At 57.4% G+C, this 14,060-nt stretch overlaps 1 protein-coding gene across 6 annotated transcripts; it reads right to left on the reverse strand.

Moving 5' to 3' along the window:
• Window positions 1–26: 26 nt before the first annotated feature.
• On the reverse strand, window positions 27–5,574 carry DNAJB2 (DnaJ heat shock protein family (Hsp40) member B2). 6 transcript variants are annotated; one of them, XR_011680390.1, is made up of 10 exons: window positions 5,417–5,574; window positions 4,474–4,562; window positions 3,245–3,354; window positions 2,756–2,809; window positions 2,493–2,612; window positions 2,228–2,317; window positions 1,999–2,104; window positions 1,794–1,864; window positions 1,056–1,567; window positions 27–415 (listed from the first exon to the last, which is right to left on the reverse strand). XR_011680390.1 is itself a non-coding variant. In XM_071435110.1 (10 exons), the coding sequence occupies exons 2-10, from the start codon at window positions 4,536–4,538 to the stop codon at window positions 405–407; spliced, it is 849 nt and encodes a 282-aa protein (XP_071291211.1). In that variant the 5' UTR covers window positions 4,539–4,562; window positions 5,417–5,574; the 3' UTR covers window positions 27–404. The 6 variants fall into 6 exon arrangements, 5 of the variants coding, with proteins under 5 accessions (XP_071291211.1, XP_071291210.1, XP_071291206.1 ...); XM_071435110.1 differs by having other exon boundaries at window positions 1,346–1,567; XM_071435109.1 differs by having other exon boundaries at window positions 27–1,567; window positions 2,493–2,609.
• Window positions 5,575–14,060: the final 8,486 nt, after the last annotated feature.

Consider the following 14,060-nt stretch of genomic DNA (forward strand, 5'->3'; position numbering starts at 1 on the left):
CCCAGAAAGTCCCCAGAGGCAGAAGCTACTGCAAACAGGTTTATTGACAGCTGTTAGCAGAAGGGGGGTAGAGAGGGGGGCTACAGCGAGGAGGGGGGCAGAGCCCAGCCCTGCTGGCTGAGCCCAGCCATGCTGCCCCTCACTGCATACAGCCAGCAGCCTAATCTACAGCAACCCCCATCACCACCCTCTCCACCACCCTGTGGTGCCCAGGGCCTCTCCCCCCAGCCCCGGGTATCGCTCAGCCACAAGCCCTGTCATGCCCCCCCTCACCGCATCCCACGGAGCCAGAGGGTGCTGGGGAAGGGGGTGGCAGGGGGTGGCCGTGCAGGGAGAAAGCGGAGTCCTGGCTGGGAGAACCTTCGTGGGCCAGTGGGCGTGCGCGGTCCCCGGGCGCAGCAGCCTCAGAACACACCTGGGGAGACAAGCGGAGGGGGGTACACAACAGCACCTGTGAAATCCTCCTCGGCCAAGGGCGGGGGAGAGGCAGGGAAGGAGGGAGGAAGGTCCCAGGCGGAGGAGGAAGACAGCCAAGGCAGAACTACGGGCAGTGAAGAGGGTAGGAACACTTGTGAACAGCACGGAGGGTCACTGCTGCTGTGGGAAGCAAGGAGGGACAGTGCCCTGGAGGGTGTGCAAGGCATACAGAAGGGAGTGACCAGGCAGAGTCTGCGAGGAGTCAGAGGAGCAGGGAGTACAGGCAGGAGCAACAGCATCCAGAGGGAAGAAACAAGACACAAGGCACCAAGCAGAGGCTATGTGCACAGCCCTCCTTGCAAGGAGGGGAGCTCAACTCAGCACTCCCTGCAGCCTGGGCAGAGGCAGGCTGCAGCCAGGGAGGCACCTGCTGGAGACCCTGCCTGCCTGCAGGGCTGGCAGGGAGCGAGGGGTAGGCACAGCCAGAGCATGCCTGCCCATGGGCCCCCCACAGTTCCAGCAGACAAGGCAGGGAGCTGCCCCGCTTCCTGGGACCCCATCAAGGGGGCTCCTCTTCAAGCCACTACCTCCAAGTCTGGGAGCCTCCAACGCTGGGATGCCATTAGCCATCCACTCACCTGAGCAAGGAGGCAGGGCAGAAGAGAGCCCCTCCCTTGCTAGGGGAGGTAGGAGCTGAGTTCCAAGCAGTCAGACTCCAGCCCTGCTTTCCTCTCCCTGCCTCACGCTCAGAGCAGGGGGCAGTGCCACAGCTTCACTTTGGGGGCAGGTTCGTGCCCCACTGCAGCAGAACTGCTGGCCCCCCGTGGCTCCTGCTCCAGCCCCCCCCGGGCACCACGGGCTCTGCGGGCGGAGGATGGGCTGCTGTGGCTGCCCCCCGGTGCCGACAGGGAGCTGGGGCTGTGCCCACCTGCTTGGTGGTGCCCCGCAGCTTCCATCTCAGAGAGGCTGTAGGCCATGGCCAGCTGCAAGTCCTCATCCTCATCCTCGCTATCCGTGTAGAGGCAGACAGGTGAGGAGCTCGAGGTCTGGTGTGGGGCCGGTGCTGGCGGTGAGGGGGGCCGTGGCCTGGGGAAGGCGTGCTGCTCCCGCCGGCTCAGCTCCAGCCCCAGCGCCATGTCATCAGGAACACCTGTGGGGACAGGGGCAGAGCTGGGGGACTCATCCACTCCAGTTCCCCAAAGCTGGAGTGGGGCCCTGGCACCTCCAACCGACCCCACCAATCCTTCAGAGCAGAGCTCTGAACCAGGGCCAACCAAGGCTCAGTCCAAAACAAAGCCTGGATGCAGAACCTCCCAGAAACCCCAAAGGGAAAGGGTGGAGATCTCAACAATTCAGTCTGCAGTGCCCCTTCTCACCATCGATGTGGATCGACTTCAGCTCCCCATCCTCCTCCACTTCCACCCGCTCCCGCCCGTTCTCAACAATCCTGCAGACAGACAAACAAACAGATGGACGGTCAAGGGCCATGCAGCCCGTGCACCACAGCAGGAAGCTGCAGGGTCAGAGGCCTGCTGATGGAGGGAAGGCTGTGGGAGCAAGGTGGGTTGGCACTGCCCTCACCTCTTGGTGGTGATACGCCTGCCATTAACAAAGGTGGTGGAGGTGGAAACAGAGCGGAAGCCCAGTCCTGCGTCTGGACCAGAGCTGAAGGACGAGGCGAAGAAATCTAGAGAAGGGAGCAACAAGGTTGGTGTCAGGGTGGGTGGCAGGAGGGCAGGGGACAGACTCTGCACAGGGGAAGACGGTGCTTTAGGACTCCTCTGCTGGGAGGAATGGCAGCATCTCCTACCTGAGGATCCTGGGAAGGGGGAAAAGAAGTGGCCTCCCCCATGGTGCCGGGGGCCAGGTCCTCGTAGCTCAGAGAAGGGCATCATGTCATCTGAAAGGCAGGGGCACCCCCATCAGCATTACCCCATCAGCTTGGTGAACCAGAAGCAGGGCACTGACGTGGGGACCCTCTGCCAGGGCCAGCCGTGAGCTCTATCCCCAGGCTCAGCAGCTGCCCCACAGACAGAGAGATGCCCAAGAGCCAGCCTCCCCTGCCCCACACACACCAAAGAATTCAGCAAAGGGGTCTCGTCCACCAAAGAACTCCCGGAAGACGTCATGAGCGCTGCGGAAGGTGAAGGTGAATTCGGGGGCCCCAGCACTGGCCCTGGAGCTGCCTGCTCCTGCTGGAGAGAAGACACTCAGTGTTAAATGGTGCCCTGGGTGACATCTCCCCTGAAGGGTGGGGAGCCCTGGTGGCACTGAGCCACCCTGGGTCTTCAGGCAGGGATGTATCCAGAGCTGCACTAACCCCCAGGGCCCTGCTCACCTGCTCCCATGAGTCCATCCTTGCCATAGCGGTCGTAGATGTCGCGCTTCTGCTCTGGAAGAAGAAAGGGGGCTGCGGGGAAGCTGGCTGCCAGGTGGGGACAGGAGCACTGACACTTCTCCCAACTAAGGGAGGTGCAAAACAGCAGGGAGCAAGAGGAGGTGGTTGGCACAAGCCCCTGCCACCCCAGCACTGAACCCAAACACAAGTAAGACCACTGGGCAAGAATGCAAAAGCTTCAGGCCCATGGGGATGTATCCAGAGCCCATTGTGGATGTCAACAGCTCAGCATCTCTCCCAAGGCTGTTTTGGGAGATGTGAAGAAGTAACCAAGCCCCAAAAGCTGTGTGGTAAAGCTGGAGGGACCCACTGCCTCCTGGGGACAGCCAGGGATGCAACCTGGGCGAGCCCAGAAGCAGGACATGCCAGTGTGAACAGTCCCAAGGGCAGACACACACACACACACAAGACAACACTGTGGCCTCTTACTGTCTGACAGCACTTCGTACGCCTCGGCGATCTCCTTGAACCTCTGCTCAGCATACTCCTTGTTGTCTGGGTTTTTATCCGGGTGCCATTTCAGAGCAGCCTTCCTGTACCTGCACACAGGGCCAGTGATGGGCACGCAGCAGCCCTTGGCCTCTTGGGCCAGCAATCCCCACCTGAGCATGCACCTCCTAGCCTGTGGGCAGGGGCACCCCAAGCTGCTTCCCCAGCACCCTACAGCCTCAGGCTCTGAACAGGAGCTCCTGGACTAGTTCTTCCTTCCAACGGTATGTGTTTTCATATATAAATATATATACACACATATATATAGATATATACATATTTATGCATACACACACCAACACACACAGACTAAACAAACAAACAAACCAGAAATTACCCCAGAACTGCAGCACAACCACAGCAGAGCAATGTGTGCCCACCTCAGCTGCCCTCATCGATGGCTCTGGACAATGCTCACAGGTTTGTTCTGGAGCCTTCATGGGCTCCACTGCAAGTGTGCATGGATGGACCAGGGGTTGCTAGGGGCCCCCTGGGGCCAGGAGAGCACCAGCAGCACTCTCCTCCCCACTGCAGCTAGCTAGGGTTAACCCATGCTTCTCAGCTTCTCCCACTCCCTCCTGGGAAGCCCCCCACGAGGACCTCTGCCACCTGTTGGCAAGCCAGCAACCTGCTGGCATTCCCCTCAGGCAATGCCTCACCCCAGTGAGAGCAGCAGCACCTGGGCAGGGCACCAGGCAGGAGCTGCAAACACTCAGGAGGCTCTGTGAGCTCCACAGTAGTACCTGAGGCACAGCACCCACCTGCCCACATCCCTAAAGGGGACAGACATGCTGCTCTTCACTCTGTGACCTCCAGTCCCCTGAGTTTGATGCCAGCAGAGTCCCTGTGCCCCAACTATCTGCCATCCCTGCACCCTCTGGCAGAGAGAGAGAGAAAGGGGAGCCTCCAAACACCACCAAGACTTGCCTCCAGCCCCAGGCTGACAGCAGGGAGAGAGGAACTAAATCCCACCAAAAGATGTCTTTGTATGGCAGCAAAGCCCAACCCCGCTCTGGCATCCATACAAAGGAAACAAAGGCTGAATTGTCACCTCTGGAGCTGGGCCCTGTCCCCACTGCCCCGAAGGGAGCCCCTGCCTCGCTGGCACCAGGTGGGGGTGGCTTGGGGGACTCTGGCCCACAGGCAGAGGCATGCTGCCATACACTTACGCCTTCTTGATGTCCTCGGCGGTGGCATTGCGGCTCACCCCCAGCGCTTCGTAGTAGTCGACCATGACGTGAGCTGTCCCACGGGGTCACTGCAGGAAGAGAAGGCAAAGTCAGGGACTACAGGCACAGCCCGGTAGTGCTGGGTGTGGGACAGCAAGGGCAGACTGCTTACTCTCTCTAGCGCCCCGGCCACCCCACTGCCTCCCGAGAGCAACCCAGTGCCACAAGCCATGCCCAGCTCCCCAGCACCCTGCCCACTCCTCGGCCACCCGGGAGCACCGACAGCCCCAGCCGGGGACCCTTTGCTGCTGACGCACCGCCGTCCCGCCGGCGTCACCCCAGCTTGCCCGGCCAGGGGAAACGGGGGAAGGGTCCCCGCTGCCGGCGCCGCTCCCGGCCCGCTTCCCCCGGGGCTCAGTGGCGGGGCGGGGGGCAGCAGGAGGGCGCAGCCCGCTAAGGTGCTTAGCGGCTGGAGCGGATTAAGGGCTCAGCGGGGAACGTCCCCGGGCACGCCGGGACACTTCCACCGGCCGGCCCGCTCCGGGTGGGGGACAGGAGCAGAATGCGGCCGCTGCAGCCCCCCGCCACCCCCCGCGCTACCGTCCCGCCCCCGGTACTCGCCCCCGGCCCGTGAGTCCCAGCTGACGGGAGGGCGGTGCTGGCGCTGGCACCGGCACCGCCGCGGCACTGGGCCCGCCCCCCGGCCCGGCCGTAAACACGGCGCTCCCGGGGCCACCCGCCGCTGCTGGAAGTTTCCGCACCCCGCCCCACCGCCACCGGCGGGCGGCCCTGGGCTGCGGCCAGCGGATCTGGGGCACCGGGAGGGGCGGTGGTGGCAGCACGGCAAGGGACGGCGCCGGCCCCGCTCCCCCCGTGCGCCACGGGCCGCCTCTCCCCCGTGGCCCCTTGCGCCCCGCTCCCCCCGTCCCGGCCCGGGGCCCACCTGAGCGCCGCCGCAGAGCCCTCCCCGCCCGCCCGGGCCGCCCGCGGCCGGTGTCGCGCGTCCCCCGCGCCCGGGCCACCGCGGGCCTGGAGGCGGCTCCGCTGCGTGACGGGCGGCGGCCGCAGCCAACCGCGGGCCCTGACGTCACGCCCTCGCCGTTCGCCGGGTGACGTAATGGGAGGCGCGTGCGGACCGGCAGCGCGGCCGCTCCGCCGCTCGGGTCCCCCCTCAGCCCCGGTCTGGCCTCTTCCCGGTCTCCGTCCCCGCCGGCTCCTCCGCTCCCAGGGCCGCGCTGAGTCCCGGACAGCGCCAGCAAGGTGCGGGTGCGGTGGCAGCGGCCTGTCCCTCCGGTGCCGGTGCTGACAGCGCACCGCAGCGGGGCACGGCTGCAGCCCGGGGCAGCGCCCGGCGCCGCGTGCCGCTGGCTTCCCGCCGAGTCAGCTGCCCGGCCGGTCCCGCCGGCAAGGAGGAGCCGGCCGGGGGGCACAGCTGAGGTGACTCAGCGCTTTGTCGGGGCGGGGGACGTGACGGGGAGCAGCTTGCCGGAGTGGCGGGCACAGCTCCCTGCCAGGAGCCCGGGCCGGCTGGCACCGCTGTGGCACCGGCAGCCCGGAGCTGCAGGCCACCCGAGCACCAGGGTGCCCAGGCCCCGTAGAATGCACCAGGATCTGTGGTGTTGGCTTTTCAGGTTCATGGCCCCTGCCCGGACAGCTGCTGCAGAGGGACTGTACTCACCCATTCTCAGGGTCCTGGACGGTCTCGCTCACCTGCACCTCTGAATGTGGCCTCGCCACGGGGATTTATGATTCCCTCTTACGGCCTGGATAGGAGAAGGAGGGAACTTGGTCTCTCTGCAGGGTCAGAGATTTTTGGATGCACTGCCACACCTACACCACAGCTGGAAGCTTCCTCAGCTCCCATAAATTCCTACTGGGAAGCCTGGCAGAATGAGGAGGCCCGAGTCTGAGACAGGACGTTCCCAGCACTCCTCAGGGACAAGTTCCAGGAGAGATATCCCCGAGAAGAGCCTTCCCCAGCCATGAGTCGTGTGCCTGGGGTGGATGAAATGCCAAGGGCATGATCTCATGTGCCAAAGGCGTTTCTCTCTCCAAGGGATGGGAGACCCGTCCCCTGCCATCAGACAGCAATTTGATGATTTCCTTGAACAACGGCTTGGAGTACTTCCTGCCCCTGGGGGTTTTTTCCCTGGATGCCATTGCCGCGCTGTCCTCCTGTACCTGTTTGAGCACGGAGCGGCTCCCTGGGGGCTGCCTGTAGCCAGGGCGCCCTCCCGGGTGCCGGGGCTCTGGTTTAGCCCATCTGCTCAGCAGTGGGTGCAGAGCCGGCAAAGGCACTAGATGGAGCCACAGGCTGCTTCACAGGGATCCCATCCTGCGGCTGAGAGGGCGAGGAGGAGCCACTGGGGTGTAGCCGAGTCTTGGCGCCTTGCTTTCCTTTCCCTGGCTTTTGCGGCTGATGTGAGGACAGGGAGGCCCCCGAGACGACAGATCTCAGCTCGCTCTGTGCACACCGGTGGGGAGGCCTCTGTGCTGGGATAGGAGAGAACTCCACATGCTGGCTGTGAATCTGGAGCCGGGGGAGCACATTGCTGATGCCTTCATAGCAAAATTTTCCCTCACACCTTGAGGATTTGGAGTGAGGAGGACTGACACCTCCCCAGTATTCTTAGGGGAGGCAGTGGAGAGCTGGGCAGTAGCCCACCACAGCACTGGTAGGAGAGAAGATGAGTATCAGCCACACCTCACCCCAGACCTGCCACAGTCCCTCTTCTACTCAAACCTGGCAGCAGCCAAATAAAAGAAGCCCATCACTCACTGGTGGCTCACACCTTCAGCTGCAGCACCCTGCCCTCTTTACCTGCCCTTTCCTCCTAGGTCTGCCTGAAGTCCTGATACTCACATCAGCTTTGAATCAAGCACAGGCATCTTGAGTGTGTCTCAAGAATACCCTTATTTCTTAACAAATTTTGAGGATCACTGTGTTGCAAGCTTGTTTTCAGCTTTCCAGGGTCTCAAAAATGCTCATGAAATACTCTTGAGACTTTCTGAGGAAAGAGGTTTGGGGTGAGCAAAGCAGTACACCAACAGACCAAATGTTTTTATCCTGGTTACCCAATCTCTCAGGAAGCCAACAGAATTGCATCATAAACCCATGATATATTATTATGCAAACCACAAATTAAGCTATATATTTTTTTTTCAGCACTACACAACATTTCAGCTTTTGATTTCCACATGAAAACACAAGCCCTTTCACAGCCTTATGAAAACTGGCAATTATGTACTGAAAATTTGTATTCTTGGCAATTTTTGAGCTAAGAAGTGCTCAGCAAGTCGTGTGCTGCTCCCCTCATCACATGCAGCCAACTCCCTTCCTCTTCTCCCCTATTCCTTGCAGTGGAGCTGCAGCAGGGAAGGGGTAGGAGCCAAAGCCACTAGGATGGAGTGAGAGGGTTTGAGCAGAGTGAGACAGGCTCCTGGGTGCCATTTCTGTGCCACCTTCCCCTGCCTGCCTGCTTCTAGGACAGATGGCGATGCTGACCATCTCTTGGCATGGCCCAAAAAAGGGGTCAGTGGGAGCTCCAGGGCTTGCTCACCCCTGAGAGGGCTGCATTAGACTGGGGACCCCCAAGTACAGGGGGCTGGTGAAGACATTGCTTGAGCAATTTTTAAAATCCCCATTGGTTCTTTTACTCACAGTCCTGCTGTCTCATCCAAAAAGCCCTGTCCACTCTCCTTAACTTCCCTGCACAGCTAATTTCACTTTCATGTTTTTGATGCTCTGCATGTTTGTCTTGGAGACCAGGCTCTCGGCCACTTGCCCATCTCCTTGTCCACTCTGTTCTCATCTCAGCTGGCTGTTTTAGAATTGTACCTTCTAGAGACTCGGGACAATCCAGCAAGGCAAAGTCATGCAGCTGCTCTTGGTTTGCATGGCAGAACAGAGAAGTGAGAAACAGCCATGTCAGGGTGACTTTGGTTCAAGCAGGGCGATGACTTTGAGCCACATTTAGCAATGTGACAGAGCCAGGCTGTGAGTCCCAGGCTCTGCCTTGCAGGGATGCTTGCGTGTGCTGACAATGGGGATGCTGCCCCAGCCAAAACCCAGGCAAAACTGAGGTGCTTGCAGATTTTAAATCAACAGAGTCAGAGGCTGGCAGAGGTGGCAGAAGCCCATGACTGAAGAGGTTATCCGTGATGAGCAGGCACACAGGCCCAGGGAGCAGCTGAGCCTCATGGCAGCAGGGTTTTGCCCACATCCCTGGCGTGTGGTTGGTGACAGGTTGGGCTGGATAACCCTGTGGGGCACAGGAGCAGAACACCCCAAACTCATCCATGAGGAAGTTGGGAGCTGCATGGGCTGGATCAGATCCCAAGTGAAGAGAGATGAAAGATAATGAATAGACTGATAACACACACCCCCTCCATATGCTAGGGAACCCTCCAGCTGCAGGGGGAGCAGAAGCTGCAGCTCACGCTGGACAGGAAGGGATCCTGTTGTGAAGCAAAACCTGGTTTTGCTCATGCACACCAACATGTCCTTGCCCACACTCTCCCAAGCTCCACATCCCTCGTGTTCATCTGGCTTGGCCAGGATTTTCTGCAGTGCCTGGTAGGACTGGGGTCACAGGCTGGCTGGTCCTCACTGTCCCCTCCAGCTACATGCCCAGCCTTGGCCCTTTGTGTCACCTAGGCATGGCTCAAAGGCAAACAGTGAGCCAAGCAGGGACAAATAAACAAGGATATGGAGCAAATGCATTTGCATGAGAAGAAAACGAGAAAGAGGAAAAAATAAAGCCAGAAAGCAACTTTCTGTGGTTTTCCATAGCCCTTGCTGCCTAACTACCAGTGCAAGAGTGGAACCTTGGGGAGAATGCTGTGGAGTGCTGTGGATGCAAAGGGAAGCCTGCAGTTTGGACGCCATCTGTAACATACCCTCATGTAACACATCACCTGCTGAAGTCGACATTTGCAGTTCATCAGGCCCACACTGAGAGCATTAGTGAGCCTAAGTGAGGGTCTTGCTGAGCTGCTGATGGCAATTTTTAACTGAGCTGGGAAAACTGGGGTAGTTCCAAAGGACTGAAGAACAGAAATCACTCCAGTCATTAAAAAAATAAACTGGTTGACCTCGAAAACTCTAAATTACTGATAATACCAGAAAGAAATAACAGAATAATTATTTTTTTAATCTATCAGCAGAGAATTAAATACTGAAAAATGTATTTACTACTGATATCCTTGTCTCAGATAAGGAAAGTTTTGCTTTGGAAACATTTCATCACCTTCAGCATGATTATACGTCTGGCTGATTCAGATCAACACCACTGGTATGACACCCTCACTTGGAAGATGGCAGGAGATAATGCTAACAGTATTGGCATAAATCACAGCATTGCTGCAAAGAGGGGTGAAACAATCAGTTTTCTGTGTCCACAGATGAAGGAAGCTCAGAGCTGCTGCCAATGGCCTTTCCAGATCTACGTTTTGTGTTGCCCCTATATGTATTTTATTTGAATATTTATCTTGGCGTGCCAAGCCAGCCTGTTTTGCACCAGAGGCATCAATAGCAGAGGTGTGCTTGTTAGCCAGGAGCTGTACTGCTGAAGGCCTTTGCAGTGGGAATCCCCAGGGCTGATTGCAAGGCCCACTGTGATAAGAAATGTTTACTAAGAAAAATTTGGGATCATGCTAAGCTTGGTAGGGTAGTAACTATTGAAGGGGACAATTGAATCTCAGAGATGGTTAAGAATTGTCTGATTAAAAGGCCACATTACAGCAAAATTGCTTGAAGTAATTAGTTTGAGAATTTTAGGAAGGGGCAGTCTTGTCACTTTTTACTCTGCACATCCTCTTGCCACCCTCACACTTGATCAGCTGCAGTGCGGGATTCATTTCAAGACCCTTGATCAAACCATGGAAGCCAAGGGTGCCTGGCAGGAGTCCCTGCACAATCCCAGCAGCTCTTTGCTGATGATTCACTGTTGCAAACCAGCACGTGGGTTCCCGGGGCTGCCTTGCAGGGCACCACACCCTCACCACAGCAAGGAGCCAGTTACATCCCCGCCTTTCTTCCTGAGCAGACCTGTCATCTCAGTAACTGAAACCAGGATTGTCTGGCTAGTGGGTCTTCCATGTTAATCAGCACCTAATGAGGCTACTTAGGGTGCCCCAACATAGGCAGGAGTGCTTGGTGCCCAGCTCTTGCCAGACTCTGCATCCTCCTGCCTGGGAGGTGGCAAAGCTCTCCAGAATGTGTCCAATGCCAGGCTATTAAGTGGCAGAAAAGGGCTATGCTGTCCAGGCCACACCATCACAGGGGAGGGCACAGCAGCCCTGGATGTGCTCAGGGTGCCTGGAGCTGGCTTGTCCTAACGAGGAGGGCCACATTAAGCATGTTAAATTCAGCAGATTGGTGCTCCGAGACCTTGCAACAGGGAAATTCTGCCAAATAGCTGTTATTTCACATGCACAGCCTCTCATCATCTGGCTTAACTCTGCTAGGAGGATCTCAGATACCAGTTTGAGCCAGCCATCCTCAAGATGGCCATTGAGCTCAAGGTGTCAGCCCAGTGACTTGAGGCCTCTGGCTCCCAGCCCCAGGCTCTGGGAGGAGCAGGGAGGACAGCCCTTGTTTCACAATATCACACTCTCTCTGCACACATCAGCTCCCGGCAGAAGCACTCTGGGAGCCATTACCCAGCAGAGTTATTAAATGCATCTTTCATCACATTAACTGTTTGCCTCTGACATCCAACAGTGCTTGGCCAGCTGCCAGCACCTCCTTTCCACTTTTCACAGCTCTACAGCAATCCCCAGGACTCCAGGCTAGTTTCTCCAGGCCTAGCTCTGCCCTTGGCTTGCCCTGGGGCCAACAAGCTGTTTGCATTATTATACAACTCACTTCCACGTGTAAGTGTAAAACAAAACACCGTGCAGACATCTCTACAGCCACGGGATGCTCAGCTGCTCTCCAAAGGCCAGAGCATAGCAGGGCCATCATAAAGAAGCTGCTGTGACAGGAATTATTTCCTTTCCCAGTGGGTGCAGGACTGGCCCACCTGGCTGAGGTTTATGTACCTCAGAGGAGGGGGTGCATCTGCAGAGCTGCCCCATGTGAATCTGCCATGTCCCCTCTGCTGCCCAGGGGCTCGGCTGCTGTCCCACAGGCAAGGCATGAGCTCCTGGGAGCAGGGGAAGTGGTGGCTGCTTCTTGCCCCATCACTGCCAGCTCATGCCTTTGGCATTGCGACAGAGCTGGCCACAGCTTTGTTGCTGTTCTGAGAACTTGTAGGACAGGAAGGCCTAAAGGGCTGGGCATGAAGACATCACCATGCCTACACTTCTGTCTGGTGTATGGAGAGCCCCTTCAGCCTTCTGGGGTAACCCATATCCTTCCAGGAGTTCCTACCATCATGCAACCTTGCAGAATTCATTTCACTTCTATTTCCCAGTATTCCTGCCCTTCTTGTGCCATCTCCAGCTCTGAGAGCTGACGGAGAAGAGGAAAAGCATCACTGGCACCTCCACAGAAGCCCATCAGCACTGCACACCAGCGTTCCCTGAGAACATGGGCCCACCTCAGCCACTCAGTCCCTCTGCCACCCGCCTGGAGGCAGATTGTTCACACCAGGCATGCTCAGACCTCTGACATGAAGTCACTGCAATTAGACAGGTGAGGTTTTATTTTGCTGCCGTGGGTGTGTAGCTGCCTTTCCCAGGACATGAAGAAAGGCAGGTGACACCGGCAGCCAGGGCAGCTGGCTCTGAGCCAGGAAGGCTGCTCCCCCAGGGCCTGCCTTGCCTGAGAAAGAGCTCGTTCCAACTTGTCTCACAGCCCCTTTTAGCCTCGCAGGCTGGGGCTTGGCTTGTGGGGCTGCCTGTGTCCCGGGAGTGCCTCCCTGCTCCTGCCCTGTGATTCAGGGCTTAGGACTGTAGCGAGGTCTGGAATTAGCTTCATTGTTTCTGTGCCGGGGCACACGCTCTGGGCAATGCAGCAGGCCTTGCACAATTGACTTCATTATATCTGAACCAGCAATTATGCTGCTGTTGCTCAGCTGCAGCAGAGAAAACTTCTGTCAGATCGCTACTGTGCCCTACATCCCAGCAGGTCTCTGGGAGTAAATGCCATGTGTGGGTTGCTGAAGATGTTCAATGTGGCCTTTATTGAGTCTCTGCTTGGTCTTCTGATTCTCCCCATTCTTTCCTTGCAGCCTGTGACATCTAGCCTTCCTTCTTTCTCATCTCTGGATCAGTTCTACCTACTCCAGATGAGGGATGAGGCCCTCAGAGAGCCCTCTCTGACCTAGACAAGGCATACATATCTTAAGGAATGGCAGAGGGAGCATTTTCTGCCCATCTCCATGCTGTGCTAGAATTTTTCAGGGTGGCAAAGTATGTCCCAAGTGCTGCCAATAGTAGAACCTCAGCAGCACTGGGACATAGGATGCTGGGCCATCAGCAGGAGCCAGCTGTGCTTTAGGGACCCTGCACAATGCTCAGTGGGATACAGCTGAAGCAGTTAGCATCACAAGGGCCTTGCTGGAACTCACATCTGCAACATACAGTCCAGCTCCATGCTTTCAACAGACTTATTGGTTGCACCAGCCAACCTTGTCCAGCCTGTGCCACTGCTGGAGAGCAAACTGCACAGGGCACTGATGGGCTGGAGGTACATCCTGGCTTCTCCACCTCCCCACCTGCTAAGAGGATTAAGGGCAGAGCAAGGACAGAGTGAGGGGTAAGCAGGGCAGGCACGGATACAACCTCTTTGGGAAGCTCCTGGCAGAGATTAGAGACACAGACAGGAGCCGTGCTCCTGAAGCACCTCTCACCATCTGGTCTTTGCTTTAAAGTGGAGGGCACAGTGGGCTTCCTTGCCAAACCCACAGCACAGCTGTGCTCTCTTCTACCTTCCCAAGAAGGCCATGTCCCCAAACTGCCCTGTGACACTGTTTGCTCTGCCTGGAGCAGGCAGGGTGGAACTGAGGTCTGAAAACTGGGAACAATAGTTTGGGCTTTCCTCAGCAAAGAGAGCAGGGAACTGGGGTGTGGATGGGAGGTACCAGGCTGGGCTCTGAACTCATCTCCTCCCCAGTTTCAGCTCTGGGTGCTTTAGGTGTGGCAGTCTTTAAAATACTTCTGGAAGACAGCTATAGAGAGAGAGAGGCTTTGTTTGGGTAAGTGCAAGCTCTGCTCAGAGGTGTTCCTGTACCAGCAGGTACCTGCCAAGAGCTGGCTGGTTTCTGACAGTGGCAAGCAGGGGCTTCCCTGCAGCGGGCAGGGCTCTGCCCTTCAGGTATCTTCAGTGATTTTCCCATCCTTCACTAAAGAGATGGTTGAATTCTGACTCTATAGCCTAGAATTTTCCTTGCTTGCTATTTGCATCTCTCTGGTTGCTGATGCAGGGTCTAACTATGTTCTGAGCATCAATGAAAATGTTTCCTGAGCAATTCTTGTAATCATGTGACTTCTGATGTTGTCTGAAAACATTTGCAGGGCCTTATGAGATGTGTGGGTAACATCTCTGTAAGAGAGAGGTCGCCTCAGGACAAATCCAGCCAGAGTGAGCTCAGCCTCCACCGTGTGCTTTCAGGCTGCTGCTACCAGCATCTGGCAGGCTG

This window comes from Agelaius tricolor, unplaced genomic scaffold (assembly GCF_023055355.1).
Source record: "Agelaius tricolor isolate 1412-34295 unplaced genomic scaffold, bAgeTri1.0.p SCAF_10, whole genome shotgun sequence".
NCBI lineage: Eukaryota > Metazoa > Chordata > Aves > Passeriformes > Icteridae > Agelaius > Agelaius tricolor.

What these genes read in the sequence shown, in the direction of transcription:
- DNAJB2 (XM_071435105.1), bottom strand. Translation starts at nt 4,538, where the DNA reads ATGGTCGACTACTACGAAGCGCTGGGGGTGAGCCGCAATGCCACCGCC. An exon ending in GCCGAGGACATCAAGAAGGC is followed by an intron (nt 3,355 to 4,473) that starts GTAAGTGTATGG and finishes CCCTGTGTGCAG; the next exon opens with GTACAGGAAGGCTGCTCTGA. An exon ending in GTACGAAGTGCTGTCAGACA is followed by an intron (nt 2,810 to 3,244) that starts GTAAGAGGCCAC and finishes TTCTTCTTCCAG; the next exon opens with AGCAGAAGCGCGACATCTAC.